Here is a 20,513-nt window from a genome sequence, read left to right on the forward strand (position 1 = left end):
CGGTGCACGTCATTTTTTGATGCCATAATTTTGTAGTACCACCATCGTAGTATGCACATAATATTAACTACACAAAGAAAAATAATACTACTTTATCACCATCGCCATCTTTCACAGTGTAGACTGCTTTGCCTCCCCACTTGAAACATCAAAGGGGTAGAGATCAATCCATAGCAATACTTCCATACATATATGTACATTCATGACTATATATATAAGTACAGAGTTATAGAACCAGACCCACGTCTAAACAATTTGCCATTATAAACAAACACATTTGACTATGACCCTCCTACGGTCCACCCTCCGGGGTACAATAATACGGCACTTATCGTACACAAGTCGACTACGACAAGCAGTGAAACAGTTCAATGAACCTCCTCGAATAAACCAAGTAGGTATACAGTATCTATCTGAAGATTTACATCTGAAAGTGTTCCCCCGAGTCCCTAGCACCAGCTACTTGAACCATCCGTACCCCCAGCTTTTGGACGAAGCACGGTTCCAATTGGAACGGAACGGCTTACTAGGCAAGAAAACACAACTCCTGGAACCAATCAATATTTCCAACTTCCCCCAGCTAGTAGGCAACAACACTTTAGATGAACATTTTTACAAGGTGGGTGCTCATGCCAGTGAGCCCTACCGATCCATGTGTCATGACTTTTTAAAGCAGAGTCTTCCTCCACGACCCAAAGCTTGGGAATTCAAATCAGGCTGGACCAGATATGCACCTAACGAGCCACCGCAACCCGTGCCGTATCCTCTTGAAGACGCATTGGTATTTGATGTGGAAACACAATATAAACGGTCTCCATTTGCCGTCATGGCCGTCTGTGCGTCTGAAAAGGCATGGTACGGCTGGGTATCACCAGCATTGCTTGAAGCATCCCCTGATGCTTCTTACGAGCACTTAATACCGATGAACTGTCTACACAATGATAAGTTGATATTGGGTTACAATGTCAGCTACGACAGAGCTCGTGTTCTCGATGAATACAACATCAAACAGTCGCAAGCGTTCTATTTAGATGGTATGGCATTGCACGTTGCAACCAGCGGAATCACGTCTCAACAACGACCTCGATGGATGAAGCATAAGAAGAATAAGAGGAAACTTCAAGAGTTAATGAACGAAGAAGACTCTACAGACACTGCTGCAGAAACTGCTGCAATCTTTTCTAGCATGAAGACAGACTTTACTGATATGCAAGAGGAAATTGATTCTGACTTGATTGACGACCCATGGCTCTCGAAGGGCTCAACCAATTCGTTGGCTAACGTTGCTGAATTCCACTGTGGAATCAAATTACAGAAGGAAACACGGGATATCTTTGAAACTCTTGAAACCTCGGAGATTATCGATAGCTTCAATGATTTAATGGATTATTGCGCAATGGATGTCGATGCCACATTTGCTGTGATCAAGCATTTGTTCCCTCGGTATGAGTCGAAGATCCCCCATCCTATTTCCTTTTCAGTTCTCAGACACATGGGCACCTTGTTCCTACCCACCACGAAGAAGTGGGACGAATATGTTTCTACGGCAGAGAGAATATATCAAGACAACAGAGAACAAGTTTCGGACATTTTGAAGTCTAGAGCCGACGAATTGATTCAATTTGCGGTTCAGCATGATGAATCCTTGAAACCAGATTGGGAAACCGACCCATGGCTTAAACAATTGGATTGGACCATCAAGGAAGCAAGAATCAAAAAGGATGGGACTCCTTACAAGAAACAATCGTTTTTAATCGGATACCCGAATTGGTATCGTGAGTTATTCAAGATGGTTGAGTTGTCGGACGGTACAAAGGAGAAACAGTTGAACATTACTGTGAGAACCAGAATCACTCCCTTATTACTACGATTGAAATGGGAGGGTGAACCTTTGATCTGGACAGACTCTCAAGGTTGGTGTTTCAAGGTGCCCTACAACGACGACAGAATAGCCGAATTTGAAGCCAAAAATTATAACCAAGCCCGGTTATCTGAAGAAGATTTAGAGAAGTTCTTACCTGAGCTTCAAGACTTGGGTCAGTCTTATGTATTGTTCAAGGTTCCACATCCTGGTGGACCCAAGAAACGGTGTACCTCGGTTATGTCGAAATCATACCTGAAATACTTCGACAACGGGGTATTGTCCAGTCATTATGAGTATGCCAAAGAGATCTTGGGCTTGAATAGCATGGCGTCGTACTGGATGGGTAACAGGAACAGAATCATGGACCAATTTGTCATATACCAAGACCCGGAGAATAAAAAGAACCAATTCTTTCAGACTCCAGAACAACAGAGTTCAAACCCGGATATGGGCATAATTATTCCAAAGTTTGTAACCATGGGTACCATCACCAGACGGGCAACGGAAAACACATGGCTTACTGCCTCAAACGCTAAAGCAGATAGGATCGGGAGCGAGTTGAAGTCTTTAATAGAAGCACCCAAGGGTTATGTATTTGTTGGAGCAGACGTGGACTCTGAAGAGTTATGGATAGCCAGTTTAATTGGTGACTCCAAGTATTTGGTCCATGGAGGTTGTCCATTAGGTTGGATGACCCTTGAAGGTGAAAAGAATGAGGGAACGGATTTACATCTGAAGACAGCTGAAATCTTGGGTATTTCACGGAATGACGCCAAAGTGTTTAATTATGGTAGAATCTATGGGGCCGGTGAGAAGTTTGCTGGGACGCTTTTGAAGCAGTGTAATCCTACTTTGTCTGATGCTGAAGCCAGTAAAATGGCCAATGAGTTGTACACTCGGACAAAGGGAAGTCGGGGTAAGTTTTTGTATCGGAATGATTATAATAAGCCTGAGGTATCAGCATTATATGGCGAAGAAGCACCCAAAAATGGCTTACTGCTTTATTATGGAGGTACGGAATCCATTGTGTTCAATGCTCTTGAAGAAATTGCCGGGAATCCAGAACCACGAACTCCAGTACTTGGAGCTGGAATAACTGATGCTCTTAGTGTAGGGAATCTCAACTCCAACAATAGTTATTTGACCTCTAGAATCAACTGGACCATTCAAAGTTCCGGAGTTGACTACTTGCACTTGTTGATTATGTCCATGGATTATTTGACCAAATTGTATAAAGTTGACGCTCGGTTATTGCTTACCGTTCATGATGAAGTGAGATATCTTGTGCATGAAGATGACAAATTTAAGATTGCCTTACTTTTGCAAATTAGTAATTTGTGGACCAGAGCCATGTTTTCCGAGCAATTGAGCATCACCGAGGTTCCACAATCGGTTGCATTCTTTCTGGAGGTTGATGTTGATAAGTATCTACGGAAAGATGTCAATGCTTCCTGTGTGACTCCCTCTAATCTTGAAGCCAAGGCTCCTGGTGAATCTTTAACGATATTACAGTTGCTTGAAAAATGTGGACACGGAGATATTCTTAAGTTGGACCCAGAGTATGTTAAACAGTTTAATAAGAACTACGAGGACATCAAGTTTGAGCCCAGACCAACTATTCTCAACTCAAATACTGGGAAGAGTGACATGAAAGCTCGAATCAAACGCATTGAACTAGAAGGGTCGGAAGATCCAGATCTTTGGCGTATATTGCGTCGACAATGCTTTGATTTAATGAAAACGGCTTACTATGAAACGTTAGAGAATAATGTTAATAAAACCTTCAAACAAAAGCTGAAACAGAAGCTGAAACAGAAACTGGTAACCGCCACAAGGGCTCCCAAAGATACACAGGACGACACTTCTTCCATGAACAATACGGAACTGAAATACATCTCAAAGTACACCAAACGAGCCACTACAGCTACTACTACAGCCACTGCAGCCTCCAGTACTACTACAGCCAGTGCTAGATCCACTACACCCACTACCACCAAGACACGACCATCTGCTCCATTGCTGTCAATGATTTCAGCCATGTCCATCAGTGCTATGAGAAGGAAGATTAAAGTTGGCCTGAGTTTACCAGAGGAGGCTAAGCCTGCTCCCAATGTAAAACGACGATATGTCTCTGAGCAATTTCAAGATGACATGGCGCCGACTATTTCGCTGAATAAAATTTTGACAGAACAGTCGAACCAAATGCTTGGTAATAGTCGACGACCGTCTCGAATTATTGCCTGAAAAGATTATCAATTTGTTTCATGTGTTTACTCCAAAAGAAGATTACTCGAAGATGACTGTTTAATACGAGCCAGCCGAGGAATCTACCATCATCTTTCAAACTGTTGACTTCTCCATAGTGCCAAATCCGTTCAATTGATGAGATATGCAGTCCGATTAGGGAACAATCGGTTTACCCATAATTATTAGCATTATGATTATATTATTTTTATACCCGAGTCCTCGGCATTAATGCCCTTCAACCAAGTCTAAGAATCCTAGAGATTTCTGATGACGTGAGGACGCTGCATCTTTCTTTCATCATTGCAATACCATAGTGAATAGAACAACATGCGTACATATTTAGAGAGAGATTTATATAATTGTACTATTATAATTTATTGTTATCACGTGACCAAGATCCGACTTATTGCACAAAAAACCCAAAATAATCTTACAGAATACTTGGCGCATGGTAATGCTTGACGTCTGACCACGCAACAAAGTGACAGGAGAACTGTCAAAAAAAAGTCAAGCCGTATTCTCAAGAGCCTTAAACCATGGCCGCAAAAAAGTTATCCGTTGTTTCGGTTGGTTAAGCTCAAGTGAAAATTGTCCAAGTGGTGTTTAATTCTCTTTTTTGGCCAGTACAAGTTATAACTGAGCTTTTATGGAAACCTCTGGTCCACCAGCAAACTCTAGTGGTAGAAAGTGTTCAAGTGTAAACAGTTGCGTCAGAGAAGTGTTGGATGCAGGAACAAAAACACCGAATAACTTTTATACTTGGTCCCTCGGAAAAACTACCGGGTTTTTCTACTCATGATAAAACTTAAACACTTTCTGGCAACAAGTACGTAAGGTGACATCTTTATGTTACAAGAGAAAAAAATAATTCAATGAGGGGCATACTTGTTGTTGGTCTATTCGAAAGTAGCTTTCTTTTGTGTTTTTTTCTATTGGACACATTTTAATCGCTCTATTGTGCGCGGAAAGATTTTGTGTCACATTGTGCACATGAGCCTAATGTATCTGGGTGGTCCCGTTTATTCCGTTCGCCAGCTCCAATGGAGACATTTTCCAATAAGAAATACATCATCGTATAGTAGAGTGAGAATAAAGCTAAAATGAGTTAATTAACGACCGACCGTTGATGATTTCAGTCGGTATAAACAGGTGAAAGCTACTGGATTACAGACGTCGGTTATCATAAGCTACATGCATGCGCATACATCAAATTCAAATTTACTTAGGGGGTTGCGCACGTCAAAAGGTGGCACCCCGTCATAGAAAAGAACTAAAAGTAAATATGATCATGTAAGTTGTTGTTTGTAAAAATCGGCGATAACATATAGTAAATCAGTTTATTTTGGCATGCAATGAGCTACAGATAAAGAATCTTGGACGTACGTATATAAGAAGCCTTGTTCCTGGTATAAAAGCGACCGGTCCGTTATACCTTCAACTAATGGGATCGGATAGAACGATGAAAGGCTCACAAGAACACAAATGTGTTTTATTCCCTCACTTATACCCCACTGCCCAATTAGAACCCACCCCGGCATGCCGTCTATGCCAAACCCTAATGCATGTTTTCGTACTTTGATTGTTATCTCAATAGTAAAATAAATAACCAGCGTTTGTTGTTATTACCTTGTTGGAAGAGTGAACCCCGGTGGGTAGTGAGGCTTTTGCAGATAGAGACAGTGTTTTCCAAAATACAAACTCATTCAAGCAAAACTCATTGCAAGAAGCAACGCTACAAGTAGTTGCCTTTCAAGTAGTAACCTTTCCCGCAGTAACAATTCCCGTAGTAGTAGCGACATTCAATGGCTCATTCTAATTAGGAATGCACCGGCATCAGGCCGATCGGCGGCTCGTAGCGTCTGTAACAAGAAAGACAAGTGGAAATGGGACTCTCGGTAAACTATATGCAATCTGTTGTTGAACAAAACGCAAATTTAATATTTTTGTCCATCTCCCCCCATATATAAACCAGCGTATTCCCTGTTTGGAATACTCAACGATTTTTTTACTAAAGTTTTAGTTACTGTTCTTTTAATTAAACTCGTCCATCTCATCCCATAATATATAATGTTGCCTGCAGGTGTTATTCTTGTTTTCTGCATCCTTGGTGCCATCGGTATTCTTCTTTTTGGTTTGTTCGTCCAAAAGAAGTTGGTAGCCAGGAAGAAGGCCAACCAAAGATTCTAAGTTTTGTCAATAAACTAGTACTCACAGAATTTTGTATTTATTTCCTGGTTATCCACCGGTGAGGATATTATCAATGGGTTAGGTCCTGCTGGTGGTGGACTCTGCCTTCTTTTACTCCGTTGCTTTGCTTCTTTATACCTTTAATCAAGACAGTTAGTTAGCTACAGTCTTTATGCACATCCTTTAATACTATAAACCTGGTTTTATCTTCATGTAGTTGAGTTTGACTAATGTGGTGCACTATGTGCGTAATGTGTGCATTGTTGGGCAGACACATGTTCTTCTATGCGTCTCTATATATTTTAGTTTCAATCAGCATATTCGTCCATACGGAAGGACTGGAAGAAACCGAATAATGAAAGCATACTTAAACACCACCAAATCAACCATGAACGACCTAAAGAATCACCAAAACTCATCACATACCCAAAGATCATGGGTCCTGTAAATCTCGCTAAAGCCATTATACTCATGGAGGTGGAGTTGATGTAGGCTCTATGGGAAACATGAGCAGCTCGATGGTTAAGAAGAGTGATCTGAGGCATCCCCGTCAGCTGTGCTAAGGTTTTAAGCGAAGTAATGGTGTACAACGCAGCCACCATAACCCATCTTGGGAAGTTCGAGTTGTAGTCGTGATGGGTGAAGATAGTGAGTGGAACAAAAAAGTACATGAAGGGGAAGATCGAACACAGAAATCTAAACCCACGTATGGTTCCTAATTTCCGGTCGATTAGGGGAAAGATCACAAGAATGATAGCCATGCCCGCGATCCCGGTAGACGAGAATAATTTCCCAATAAACTCGGACGTAAGACCAAAACCCCCTTTGATCGACAATGGGAAGTGAAGATACTTGCGTTGAAGTGGTGACGCAAGGAACACAGGTAAAAATTCGTTGTAGCAGATCGCATGGAAGGAAAGAATAAAGTTAGACGTTAACACAGTAATCACAGCAGGAGTAAATGCGTTGGAATAATCAGTTGGCCCACTGGCTATACTTTGCACCGTAGTAACTTGGTTACCTGGTGATTCTTCAACATCTCTAGACAATGCACGAGTTAAAGGCCGAATGGTTTCTTCACCCGCAGTCTCTTCTGCTGTATGGCCGTTAGTGCCATATTGATTTACTATGGCTCTATCCAAACCTTTTGTGAACACGGGACTCAATCCGCCCTCGTCTTCACCGCATTCAGAGTTCGATTCAGATTCAGATCGAGATCCAAGCAATGGAGCGGTTTCATTGCAGTCATCGATCTCCTTTTGATGCCATGGCCGCTCAGGCGTGGAGAAGCCGATGCATCGCAAAAAAGAATCACCAAAGTCAACGAAAGGATCACGACGTTTCTGAAGCTTTGGGTGCGTTTCCTGCAACTGGAAAAGGCCAATGGTGCAACTGATTAGAATGATAGTTGACACAACTATGTTACTCAAGGCGTAGGGGTACTTGTCCAAGAACTTATCGTGATACAGAGACCAACCTTCTGTGGTGATATACAGAGAAGGAATCTGGTCTGGAAGAGACCCAAACCCTGGAGCGGAGATGGCGTTGAAGATTCCGGAAATTATTGGGGTTCCACTAAGAGTTGAATTTGTTCCATAAGGGTTATCCTTTTTGGGACGAGTGAAATAAGAAGAACCGCCAATCAATGGACCTAAAGTCGATCCAAAATTGAATAGAAGCGGAAGAGTCAGAAACGCCAATGGTTGATGTTTCTTCTCCTTTACAATCTCACCAACCATTGTCCGAAGCACTGCAACGTTCCCATTGAGACATCCAGCGATCATTCTCGCTCCAAAGGCCATATAATAGCTTGTACTGAATCCAAATACCAATAATGATACAACGGTACCACACATGCCAAAAAGAAGAATGGGTTTACGTCCATAGATATCCGATAGCTTACCCCATTTGACAGCAAAGATAAATTGACATAACGCAAATGAAGAGGCCAAATAACCACTGTATTTTGCTATCAGATGTTCATCCGGTGCTATATGAAAGTCTCTAATCATGAAGTACATATAGGGGAAGATGGAGGTGAATGCTAAAGGCTCACTGAATCTGATAAGACAAATGACTAGCATTTGTCTATACGGGAACCCCTTCATATGATCTTTGACGCCTTGGAACATTGTGGTGGTAGTGGTTGATTTGAAAAAGTGAATCTACGTTGCCGAAGAGGAACATTATATAAAACATCGTGTGTGATGCTGCATTCGAGAAGCACGTCAAATTACTTAAAAAATTCAAACAATAGAGTTTATAAATGCAGTAGTCCAAACAGTTGATAAGGTACGCAATTGAATTTTAGTATTGCGTTTTGAGGCTTTATTTTGTCTTGTAAGCACGTCTTGTCGGAGCTCACAACTTATGCGTGATCTCCCTTGTAGTCTGAGTGCAATGGAATGGAGAAGGATTCACGAGAGCAATGAGAGGTTCACCAAAGCTGTACCTTTTAATTGTACCTTTTAATCTAGTCTTGGCAGCCCCACGTGCTAGTTACATCAATGTTAAAGAATTATTATTTTGTGTTTTCTCAAGGCTAGGTTACAACAGGTAGTTTCGATTTAAACCAAGAAGTATAAGGAAATCACAGAAATCGTTCGCATACATTTTTCCTTTTGGGGCCGTATGCATAATGCGATAAAAACCTCGTTTATGTATACGTACGTAAGGGATACGACATACATCAGACAGTGAATATATATATTGACTTTCAAATGCAACCACAATTAAAATAAACAGTTTTTAACGTACAAACATGCGTAATTTATCAACTTCAAATTGATGTCTTCTAGCATTTAGGTCTATTGGAAGAGACGAAAACAACGAGCTCATTCTTAATTGGAGTATCTCCTTCGTCTTCAACAGCAGTATTCACACTCTATTGGAAATCTACCCTTCCATCTCAGCATATAGGGGCTAAGGCTGGGTCCCATACTGCATGTGGACTCACAACAATATGAAGAGATCTTTAGACTGTTCCAAGATATCACCCAGTTCCGGGTTGTACTTCAAGAATGAGACAGACCACAGGCTTGGAAGATTACTACATCTACAGAAATAAACTAAAGCTTTCCACCTGTGTAAGCGTTGGCGGAACCTATGGATTACCTATTTTTGGAGATAAGAACCTCGTATTCCAGGTGCTTAAAGAATTGATTCACGAGAACTCTCCGCTTCGTACGAACTACAAGGAAGTTGACGGCGTGGAAAAGTGGCAGCTTGATCCTGTGAAAACTATTCTTTACGATGACGTGGTTAAACCGTGTCCATATACTGAATGTTCTGCCGAGTTTCTTGAATGGTCTCATTCATTAGAGAATCGGTTGGAAATTGGATCTTATAAACCATTATGGAGACTTAATATTCTTAATGACTTTACAGCCTGCTTCTCTTACGACCACACTGCTATGGACGGTATAAGTGGGATGGCTTTCCATTCCAAGTTTAGAGAAGCAGCAGAAAAGTATGTAAACGGAGATAAGAACAACCAAATTGATGGTTCAAGTCTTCTATACGAGGATTTCCAAGTTACGAGATGTGAGAAAAAGATGCCCAACGGAGAATTACTTCACAACTTCAACCCTCCTATTTTAACTAAAGTATCAATGCTCTGGCTGATTTTGGTGAATCCTTCGATCCAGAAACTCCTTGGTAGAGCACATGCCAGCGTACCTAAAACAGAGTATAAATCTGATACAAAGGTAGAGATTATTAACATAGATTCGGAAACGCTTAAAGCTATACAACTTAGATGCAAAGAAGAGAACGTTAGACTTGTTTGCTGGATTATTACATGCCTACAACTGGTTTTGAAGGAATTTCTTCCAAAAAACCAGAGCTTACAAGGTAACATTCCTATTAACGTTAGACCGTTAATTAAAGACATCGGAACACCGCTAGGACTTTACGTTTGTGGATTTACTATTCCACTTGAAGCATTAGACTTCAAAGGAGACGAAACCCAAACCATTTTAAAGCAAGCTCAGAAGCGGTCAATAGAAGTTGACGGAGTGCTTAATGATGATTGTAGATATCCAATTTACTCTATCGGTCTTTTGAGAGCGATTCCTTCTATAAAGAACTATTTGGAGAAAGGGATAACCCAAGACAGAGAGACGGCTTTAGAATGCTCTAATTTGGGATTATTCAAACAACCAAAGGATAGCGTTTTAAGAGTCCAAGATCTTATATTCAGTAATGCTGATTTCGTCAATGGCAGTGCTTTTGCCGCCTATTGTGTTAGCACAGAAGAAGGGGGATTGAATATTTGTTTGGTCAACAATAAGGAGTATTACAAGCACGTGAATACTGTTAGTGAAGAACTCATAAAGGTGCTCAAGAGTATCATAAACTAAGACATCGTAAAAGTTATTATAAAGAATGAGTCGTAGATTACGGGAACTTTATTTTAATGCAGTGCGATGCCATGCAATGCAATGCATTGCAACTAATTATTCAATTGCATAGAACTAACTCTTATATTGTTCTAATATATACAGTAGCTCAACGATAAACTACCTTCTTATTCCCCTTGTGCTTTCTATACTCTTGCTCTCGTAATACTAATAATACACAGCATGTAACTAATGTGTCATTCTCTACAATATCAAGGCTTTCTCTTCTGAGAATGCTGAGGACTCCATGCTGATGAAGATTGTTGCCCACTTTAACGTTTCCCTTATCGACGAAACGACCAAAGTCTCGCTGTCCAATGACATACAGTGCGCCTTGTATAGCTTGTAATGCTTGATGGTGGGAAGCCGGATGATCCACCATCCGGGCCAATTCATTATCCAAGATGATTTTGACATTCTTGATATTATTTTCATTGGGAAAAATAAGTTCAAGATCATCAACAAGTGACTTTGACGCTTTTGTCAATGGGAAAGCTTGAATCTTAGTAGAGTTCCCAAATATGGAGGCCGAATTTGATATCCCAGTGACTCGAAAGTTTGTATCAGCATAGGAAAAATCACAAGAACCATGAATCCCATTATTTGCCATAACAATTGGAGGTATACCACTCGCCAAAGAGAACATAAACACATAGCTAGTGACATAGTTACTGAGAATCTTAAAATAGACCTTGCAAAATTCTGTTTTCTCGCCTGTGGTTTGGTCAAATTGATGGAATGTCATGAACGGACTTGTTTTCTTAAAGAGAGATAGATAAGACGATGATGTCAGAAGAAGTGGATGAACATTCTGCTTATTCATTTGATAGTCAATAATAGCCTGAACATCCCGAAACACAGACACTCCATTTTGCATTAATGATGAAACAACAGGGAAATTTGATACCGTAGTATATGCCATCACTGGATGTCTCATGATTAGATCTTGATGATTAATCAACGTATTCTGCGATAAAAGCGATAGCAAGTCATCGTTTGCATCTTCTTCATTGGGTGGAGCAATAGAACGAGAAGTATTTGTTTCTGAATGGACTAAAGTGGCTAAAGATTCTTCACTACCACGACGAGGACGTTCCATGTGCTTAACCTGGCTCAAATGTGTATCTATTCGGTTACTCAGGCTAACAGTATTGCGCTGTACTGTTCGGTTGTCATCGGATCACTTATCAATCGAGAAATTCACGACATTAAAATTGCGACACTTCCTTCCTACTTCGAAAGTAAAGCGTAGTAACGTTGGACTTTTTTTTGTGAAATCGATACTTGTGCTGCTCAATCCATTATTTATTCATGAGAGATTGTGCATACCTGAATCATGTGAATTATCGGCAACTTTGGTTTTATGTAGCGTATCGGTTTTGAATCTCCTATACTTCTTTGTGCCATTTTTAGGTGTGTTTCAAACGACATTTACTGTCTGGAGTCATGTGTTCGCAATCTGCAGAATAAGCGGGATGATATTGGAACATGGCGACTGCGCTTACCCCATGGGGTAAGCTTCCCAGTAGATACGCCACTCATTGCAAAGGAAACTAAACAAAGTGGGGGTCAAATGACTTATTTTAAGTTATCTTTTGAATAGGAGTTCACAGGATTGCACGAAGAATCTTGGGGGGAATTTTCAGAGTCAGAGTCAAAGATAGGAGCTACAATGTAGCGATAGAGTGTTAAAAACGTACGTAGAATCAATAGTCTGACATTTTTATTACCAAAAGATTTATCACCTGGAATGAGTACCAAAGGTGGAGAAGTAAGCGACTTGAAATTGAGCGTAATTGGATGGAGGCTATTGGAATGTTTCGGTCAAAGGGATTTATTATGAACCCACTTTTTAACATAAGAAATTGAATCTTCAAGGCATCAAGTGGGGAGAACCATAAAATGCGTAAGAATACAATATGTATCTTACTACAGACGGTAACCGTCGATAACAATCTCAACACTTCGTTTTGCAATGTATCCGTTGGTTCATAAGTCATCTCAAGGGAATCATGTGACAGTGTAGCCTCTCTGGCCTTATTACAGTTAACCCCTGAGGCATAGGAGCAAGTTACCCGGAAGTTCTTGCTTTTTGAATGGATACACAAAACAGGCGATAATAATTTAGGCAAAGGAGGGGGAGGGGTTTATGGTTTTCCCGGAGTTTATATCGGACAAACAACGATACAAAAGTAGTATATATATATGGTTGTCCTTACTGCCGTGCAAAACTACACTTTGTGGCTCGTGACTTTAAAAATCAACACTACATTACACCGACAGCGAACACGGCTCCGAAGAACAACATGATCAAGCCTGTGACAACCCCTTGGTACTGTTCACAAGCGCAAAATTGTCAGATATTTCTCACATTCGTAGTTTCAAAATTAACCCGGAGTGCAATATTAAGATAATAATTGCGCTTACGTAAACGACATTTGAATTACCTTTACTACCATTAGTAATTAAAAATCTTGGTGTAAGCGAAATGTTTTCATTATCACATAGGACACAGACTACAGCCGGTCATGGGTGAAGGGATCTCATGCCTATTATTATATGACTGACAATATTTTCTTCAAACGATATTTCTTGCGCACCCCACGTCTGTACTTAACCCCACCACTTTTTGATTTGGTAGATAGCCAAACTCCGTCAGATCATGGGTAGCCGACGACGACATTTTTAATCTGACACGGAGCCCTGGTTTTTACTACAGAGATTTAGCGAGGTGGGGTCGAATTTCTAAGATACATTATATCTAGCTCTTCTTTTCACTATGATTGCTATTTAATAACCGGTCAATCTTCACAGCTCGACTTTCATGTTTCTAATTTGGTACATGAGACATCCGTGGTGCTTGCCATTATAAAACAGGATGAAAAATCAGACATTCTCGGAAAATTGTTCGAAGCCGCGGAGGCTACTTACCCCAAACACCTACATATAGATACCCCAGAAACTTTCTTCTATTTTTGCGGGGTTGTTTCCCGCTTGACCGTTTTCGATGCCTTAGGTTCTGCAGAGCCCATCACCATAAGGAGTAAAGAACACACATCCGACTCTCCGGACCCACACCAATTAGCTCAAGTTCAAGCGGACATTAGTAGTAATAGTAATTCTAGTAGTAGAAGCAGTAGACGAAACTATGTACCATTGGATTCAGCGAGAAGAATCCCCTGACTCTCCGTCAGTCAATCAGTAGTAAATCTCCCCCACCCCCACCCCCACGAAATGCCTAACGAAACTAAATTGTGTCGGATTGCAGTTTCGCTTTTTTCAGATGACTCGACCTACATCTTCCACTTAACTAGTCCATGATTGTGTGTTTCCATTGTCTGGCTGTCCTGTTGTCTGTTCCTGTGTGGTCAATTTACCGGGGTAGTTTCTCTTCCGTATTATAAACGTAAGCCCTAAGCTTCACTTTTTGAATCCATACCTATTTTTATTAGCTTCCCGTGTCGTGTCATCTTGCCTTCTCTCATCTTGTCACTTAAACCAACAAAGGAGTGGCCAAATAAGAGATAAATCGTCCCCTAGACTTGTCAGACTACTAATCATGGCAGCTACTAAAAAATATATCTGTGCCTTCTGCGCCAGAGCCTTCACCCGTTCAGAACATAAGCAACGTCATGAAAGATCCCATACCAATGAAAAGCCGTTCCATTGCTTACATTGCACTTCAGCATTTGTAAGACGAGATCTTTTACAACGCCACTGTAGAACCGTCCACAACATCTTCACATCCGCCACACCATCATCATCATCCTCATCATCAACATCGTCAGCCGGAACCGCTGCAACAAACTCAGGCTCCCCTTCGCAAACATCGACCGAGACAGAGGCAAAATCAAAGGCAAAATCATCATCAAAATCTTCAGAGCAAATACACTCCAATCCAACGTCAGATTCTTCAACCACTGAGACAACAAATGTCTGTCCTTCTCCTTTGGCGTTGTCAAAGTCTCCACAAAATTCTCCCACGGATTCCATGACGTCTCCTCTTGCCATTGCTCCACGATTAGACGATTCAGATCACTCCTCGGATATACCCATAAAGAGAAGAAAGCTTTCAGAGCAGAACTCAGACAATGGATCTACTGGAGTACATCCTCCCTACGACAATGATTTTGCATTATCAAATAATGAGGTTTCTCCACGAACTGGTACTGTCCCCAACAATAAGTCCAGCCCCCACCGAAACTCTGTGTCGCCTACACTGCTACCCCCTTCTCTCGACTTCTCGCTTCCATTTGGCCATCTTATTCCTCACAATCCAACCGACGATCTTATCCAACTTTTATCGATATCAAAAGTACTTCATTCCATTCTTGATACCCATGATTCGATCGTCATTGACAACTTTTTCATTGGTTTCAACCATTTGTGCCAGATGAAACAATATCCTTGTACCATAACCATGGCTCTGGACTTGCTCAAGTACTTGGCCATTTATAATACCACCACGTCCAATAACGTTGGTAGTGGTGACAATAAAAGAGATAAGAACTTGGACATCAGTAAATTCAAGTTGTGCCAAATATATGCCATTATCTCCCTCGGATATAACATTAATGATGATTTCGATAACGGCCGAGTGTATTTTGAGAATTCCTGGGACTTGCTTGTGACTGACTTGATTCCTAACACTTTTACAAAGCTATTTGATCAAGTGGAGATAATGAATAACATGTTCATCGTAACCGTTACCTTTCTCCAGTTCCACAACAAGCTACTGACGCCTGATGTGAATTTGAAGGTGATTATCAACTATTTCAATGATATTTCGTTTGTTGTATATTCTAACCTCTTGAATTTAAACAAGTGCTTATTAACAGATAGCAGAATCCTATTCTGGTGTGTCTACAACTTGCTTCTGAAGTATTTACCTGTTGCAAATGGTTCAGAGTTCCAACCTTTGAAGTTGTATCAAGCATTTTTAAATTCCAAATTTATTAATGATATGACATTGAACTCGGTGCTTCAAAACTCATGCAGATCGGCGATTTCGTTCCCAGCTAAAAATAACGAAGAGTTGATCTTCCTTCAACTGATTGTGATTTACACTTTAAGCAATGAATTATTCCATTTTGTTGGGTGCAAAAAGTTCCAGGTGTTTGATAATAAAAACTCTTTACACAACTCGGTAATATTGATTAACAAATCCATGTCATTTACCGGAGCCAATTTTGCCCCCAGTAACAAAATATTCGAGTTATTTAAGAAGAAGTTGATCATCAATTCACCTTTAAAATTCCATGAATTGCTCAACAATTATATCATTCAATTAAGTTCCTTTCACACATGGTATTTGCTTATGCTTACCTTGAAGGAATTCAACTTAGGGCTCAATGACTTATCAAAATTGACACTACAATTAATGGACACAAGTCAAAGAACTCCTCCCCCATCTCCAAAGGAATTGGTTGAAGATAAGTTTTTCAATATTTATAATCAAATTGATATTGTGAACAACAACATCTCGATCGTTTGCTTCCCGATTATCTTCAACTACAACTTATTGAAACAACAGCCATCTCATCCCAATAAGTTTTCAAGTTTGGAACGAGATTCCTTGGTTAAATTCTTTGTGGAATGGTATTTATCCATGATCAAATTACTTGTGGGAATCTTCAAGTACAAATCTCTTGATAATTATGTGAACCAATCTTTGATTTACCTTTTGAACCAAAACACCAGTCAAGTTTTACCCGAGGAAATGGCTTTTGACGAAGATAGTTTTTGGGATTTAAAGGGTAAAATCGAACTGATCTTCAAGAGATATGTGGTTGATTTGTGCCTTTATCCAGATTTCGATATCTTGCAAGATAATTTGAACAGTTATTTGATACCTGTGATTAAGCAACACTTAAACTTTGCCAAATCCAATTCTACTACTAGTGCTGTTGCTGTTGCACAATCAAAAACATCAGTCACCACCAAATATACTTCCTCTGAACTTCCAAGTGTTGTCTCTGCACAGAATATATATGGTGGAGGTAGTGGTAGTGGTAGTGGAGATGACATGGGGTACAATAGATCCCCCAAAAGTGTTGGACCAAGACATTCAATTACACTTCCATCACCAATGAATAGAAGATCACATTCTATTTCTATTGGAATGCTTCAATCCAAGTTCCCACCACCTATGTCGAACGTTACTGTGTCCCCTGTCCCATCATCACATGGACACCTGAACAGTACATCATCATCATTTCCAAGCACTTTACAAGTACCTGGTAGTGGTAGATCGAATAGCAATGGAGGAAGTATCGGAGGAGGCAGTATAATTGTTAATGGGTCATCAATATCAGGGTTATCAGCACATTCATCAGTGTCATCATCTTCCAATTATTCCACATATTCAATTAATCAATCATCTTCAATGACAGCTACACTTTCACCACCATGTCAACCACAGCAACTTGTGAGTAAGTTACTCCCACCTCCACTTGAAGCCATCTTACCTTCAACCCCTACCATGCATCAGCAGCGGGCTGGACCAGCTACTGGACATACCTTTTATGGAGCCACAAATACTACAAATAACTTGGGTACTCCGCTCTTGGCTAATTCAACAATACCTCCTCCATTAACTGGTGGAGGTGGTGCTGGGGGGTCGCACATCTTCCCGTCTTTGGCACTTCCACTGCCCAATCAACCAGTGGTTACGCCTCTTTACATGTACACCAATGGGGCAGGAACCGATGGGAAGAGTGCCAATGGATTCAAATAATCATATTTACCTATTTATTAATACTATATTATAGCTACGTAATGGTTTACGTAATCGTTCGGAAATATTCGGCGAACACCGTAAATCCACTACCGGTCTTTTGTCTTTTACATGAGGCTGAACCATATGGATCATTCGATGGTACACACACGACAATTGAAAATTAACTTTATATGTCAGTGGTCACTCCATCAAATGGGGTGACTTTAATATAAGGTGATACTATGAACCCGATTTCTTCCAAAATCGTCAGGTTTGCTCCACCTCTACATTGTACCATTGTAATTGGGCCACCCCTCACTCCTTCACTCCCACTGTAGTCCAAGAATATAAATACTAGGGGTTCCAGTAGAATGGCAAGCAATCATCATATTAGTTATTCCTACAGCACTTAATCGCACACAAATCTATTCATATACAAAATGGCTATCAAGAATACTTCTAAGGCTTTGGCTATCTGTGGAGGTCTCTATGCTCTCGGTGCTGCTTGGATGGCTACCAATTACTATAACAAAAGTTCATTAAAGAAGATTTATGTTAAGGCAGACCCAGCTTACGAAAAGGTTAAGGTTGGCCATGCACCTGGAGTGAATGCTTAACGGATGAGATCCAGTTCTATGTATATTTATGTTTAATACAGGTTATTAATGAATGTCGTTGTAGTCGTTTTATCACGGAGGAGTTACCCGCACTTTAAAAACCAATTAATAAATTATGCTAAATATAATACACGTAAAAGAATATGTCGATAATAACCCATCTAAAACAATATCTGAAGAAGTTTCTTCCAGATAGGCTTTTCCTTGTAAGCCAATTTCAGTTCTTCTAATTCTTGTCTTAATAAATCAATATCAACTTCACGGCGTCCGGTATCCAAATCAATGTCTTCCAATTTGATGATGAAACGGTTCCAACTCCGAGTGTATGTTTTGTGACCAACGTACATAACAATCATAATTGGAATAGACAAGCACAATTGGAAAAAGTTGTTCACATCAGCAGATCCATGGGGGAAAAGTGCGATCCAAATCTCACCAATCATCATTAAGAAACAAACAAGGGCACCAGAATAGGAGCCAAAGAGACCCATTGGAGAAACGAAAATGATTTCATCTGTAGAACGACCTTGGGCTTTTAAAGCAGCTCTCCAACGAATATGAACTACGCAAACCGTACCCCAAATGATGAAAGTAGCCACCGAACAAAGGGCAAATAACCAAGTGAAAACGACTGATTCCTTAGTAGAATCCACAAGGAACCCCAACAATCCGAATGCGGAAATAAACCCAATAGAAACCAAGGGTCTCCCCTTACGATCAATGTAACCAAACCAACTTGGTAGTAAGCCTTGAGCAGCCATACTCGCCAAAGATCTAGAACAACCGTAAACAGACGAGTTACCCAATGAAATGACCGCCACAAGAATTACAGCATTCATAATATGAGGAACAACTTTAATCCCACCGTTTTGAACAGCAATGACAAAGGGTGATGCAGTGATACCACTACCATTCAACAATTGCTCATTGGTATAAGGCACCAAACAACCAATGACAATGGCCGTACAAATGTAAAAGATAAAGATCCGCCAGAAAACTTGCTTAGTGGCCTTTGGTAAGGACTTTCTTGGGTTTTCTGTTTCAGCAGCTGCCAATGCAACCAACTCCACACCACCAAAGGAGAAAGCTGCAGAGACAAATGCATTACATACCCCCTTCAACCCCCCATTGAAAGCACCGGGGTTGTGCCAGTATTTACCACCAATATAACCTTGAGACCCGACACCACAGGTGATACAAATACCCAAGATGATGAATCCAATGACGGCAATAACTTTAATAAGTGATAACCAAAATTCTGCTTCGCCAAACCCCCGGACACCAAAGAAATTGATACCAATGATAAGAACAAATAAGATGGCAACCCATAAAGCAGGGTCGATAGATTGATTCCAATATTGAATAGTCATGGCAGCAGCAATCAATTCACTGGGGAATGAAATTAACCATGATAAGGCATACATCAGACCTAAGGTGAACCCCACTGTTGGGTCGACGAAACGTGAGAAAAATGCATTAAACGATCCACTAATTGGGAACTGAACAGATAACTCACCTAATGCCATCACCATACAGAAAATAGCATAGCCTGCAAGAACATATGAAATTAAAACCGCTGCGGGTCCACCAACACTCAACGCATAACCAGAACCAATGAATAAACCAGTACCAATGGATCCACCTATAGCGATCATCTGCACATGTCTATTCTTCAAATCGCGGACCAAAGGTTGATTGGCGGTACCGTGAACACCTTTGGTGACCAAATCCAATGTACTATCATCTTCACTGACTACTTCCATTGGCTTAAAAGAGTCAACCATCCTGGAGAAGTAACCTCCATTGGAGGAGTACCCAGTGGCATGGTTCGTTGTGATTTCAAGGCTATCTATTTTTTCAGACATCATGATGAACAAGAAGAAACAACTAACAAAATTAAATCGACTAAAAATGTATATGGCCTAAAATTGTATACGAAAAATGCACCGCAATAAATACAATGAGAAGACCAAAAAAAAAAAAGGAAAATAATAGTAGTGGTTTTCAAATTGTTATTATGTACGTTTGTCAGATCTGAGTGAGATAACGTTATCATCAACGCCTCAAGAAAAAAGAAAGCAACTGTATCTAAAGGTAGCCACAATTGCTGTATGCCATAACTACACTAGGTATTGTGTCCTGCCACACTTGGATCTTCACGACATAACCCAGGTCTCAATTCTACCAAGTATGTCTACTATTTGTGCCTACTACGTATGCCTTATATGTGTGTCCATTATGTGTCTTATCATCTTATTGTGGATCCCTTCGGCTGTCACTTGAACTCATCCCAGCTCATTTTCTGAATGTGCACATAAAGATACGGCATCTGGACCTACATCGCTAGTATTATATGCAGAAACAGGACCGGAGTGGCTTCCGGTGTTTGCACTTGTCATTTCTTCATTCATATCGAGTAAACTATAAGATACCGTGCCGCGGTGAAGTATCTTGTGAAGTTTATACCTAACGAGCAGATA

At 40.5% G+C, this 20,513-nt stretch overlaps 6 protein-coding genes across 6 annotated transcripts; 3 read left to right on the forward strand and 3 right to left on the reverse strand.

Annotated features, from left to right (window-relative positions):
• Nucleotides 1-283: 283 nt before the first annotated feature.
• On the forward strand, nucleotides 284-4,108 carry MIP1 (DNA-directed DNA polymerase gamma; the record flags this gene model as incomplete). The annotated part of the gene is made up of 1 exon (XM_043195035.1): nucleotides 284-4,108. One exon carries the CDS (start codon nucleotides 284-286, stop codon nucleotides 4,106-4,108), a length of 3,825 nt encoding a protein of 1,274 aa, XP_043050232.1.
• A 2,498-nt stretch (nucleotides 4,109-6,606) lies between these two features.
• KQ657_004363 (uncharacterized protein) lies at nucleotides 6,607-8,406 on the reverse strand (the record flags this gene model as incomplete). The annotated part of the gene is made up of 1 exon (XM_043195036.1): nucleotides 6,607-8,406. The coding sequence occupies one exon, from the start codon at nucleotides 8,404-8,406 to the stop codon at nucleotides 6,607-6,609; it is 1,800 nt and encodes a 599-aa protein (XP_043050233.1).
• A 912-nt stretch (nucleotides 8,407-9,318) lies between these two features.
• On the forward strand, nucleotides 9,319-10,659 carry KQ657_004364 (uncharacterized protein; the record flags this gene model as incomplete). The annotated part of the gene is made up of 1 exon (XM_043195037.1): nucleotides 9,319-10,659. One exon carries the CDS (start codon nucleotides 9,319-9,321, stop codon nucleotides 10,657-10,659), a length of 1,341 nt encoding a protein of 446 aa, XP_043050234.1.
• A 148-nt stretch (nucleotides 10,660-10,807) lies between these two features.
• Nucleotides 10,808-12,036, reverse strand: KQ657_004365 (uncharacterized protein; the record flags this gene model as incomplete). The annotated part of the gene is made up of 2 exons (XM_043195038.1): nucleotides 10,808-11,800; nucleotides 12,028-12,036. The coding sequence occupies 2 exons, from the start codon at nucleotides 12,034-12,036 to the stop codon at nucleotides 10,808-10,810; spliced, it is 1,002 nt and encodes a 333-aa protein (XP_043050235.1).
• Nucleotides 12,037-14,689: 2,653 nt separating this feature from the next.
• On the forward strand, nucleotides 14,690-17,434 carry TRY5 (Try5p; the record flags this gene model as incomplete). The annotated part of the gene is made up of 1 exon (XM_043195039.1): nucleotides 14,690-17,434. One exon carries the CDS (start codon nucleotides 14,690-14,692, stop codon nucleotides 17,432-17,434), a length of 2,745 nt encoding a protein of 914 aa, XP_043050236.1.
• Nucleotides 17,435-18,194: 760 nt separating this feature from the next.
• Nucleotides 18,195-19,898, reverse strand: GAP4 (Gap4p; the record flags this gene model as incomplete). Its single annotated transcript, XM_043195040.1, has 1 exon — nucleotides 18,195-19,898. The coding sequence occupies one exon, from the start codon at nucleotides 19,896-19,898 to the stop codon at nucleotides 18,195-18,197; it is 1,704 nt and encodes a 567-aa protein (XP_043050237.1).
• Nucleotides 19,899-20,513: the final 615 nt, after the last annotated feature.

This window comes from Scheffersomyces spartinae (genome assembly GCF_019049425.1).
Source record: "Scheffersomyces spartinae strain ARV_011 chromosome Unknown scaffold_6, whole genome shotgun sequence".
Lineage (NCBI taxonomy): Eukaryota > Fungi > Ascomycota > Pichiomycetes > Serinales > Debaryomycetaceae > Lizanozyma > Lizanozyma spartinae.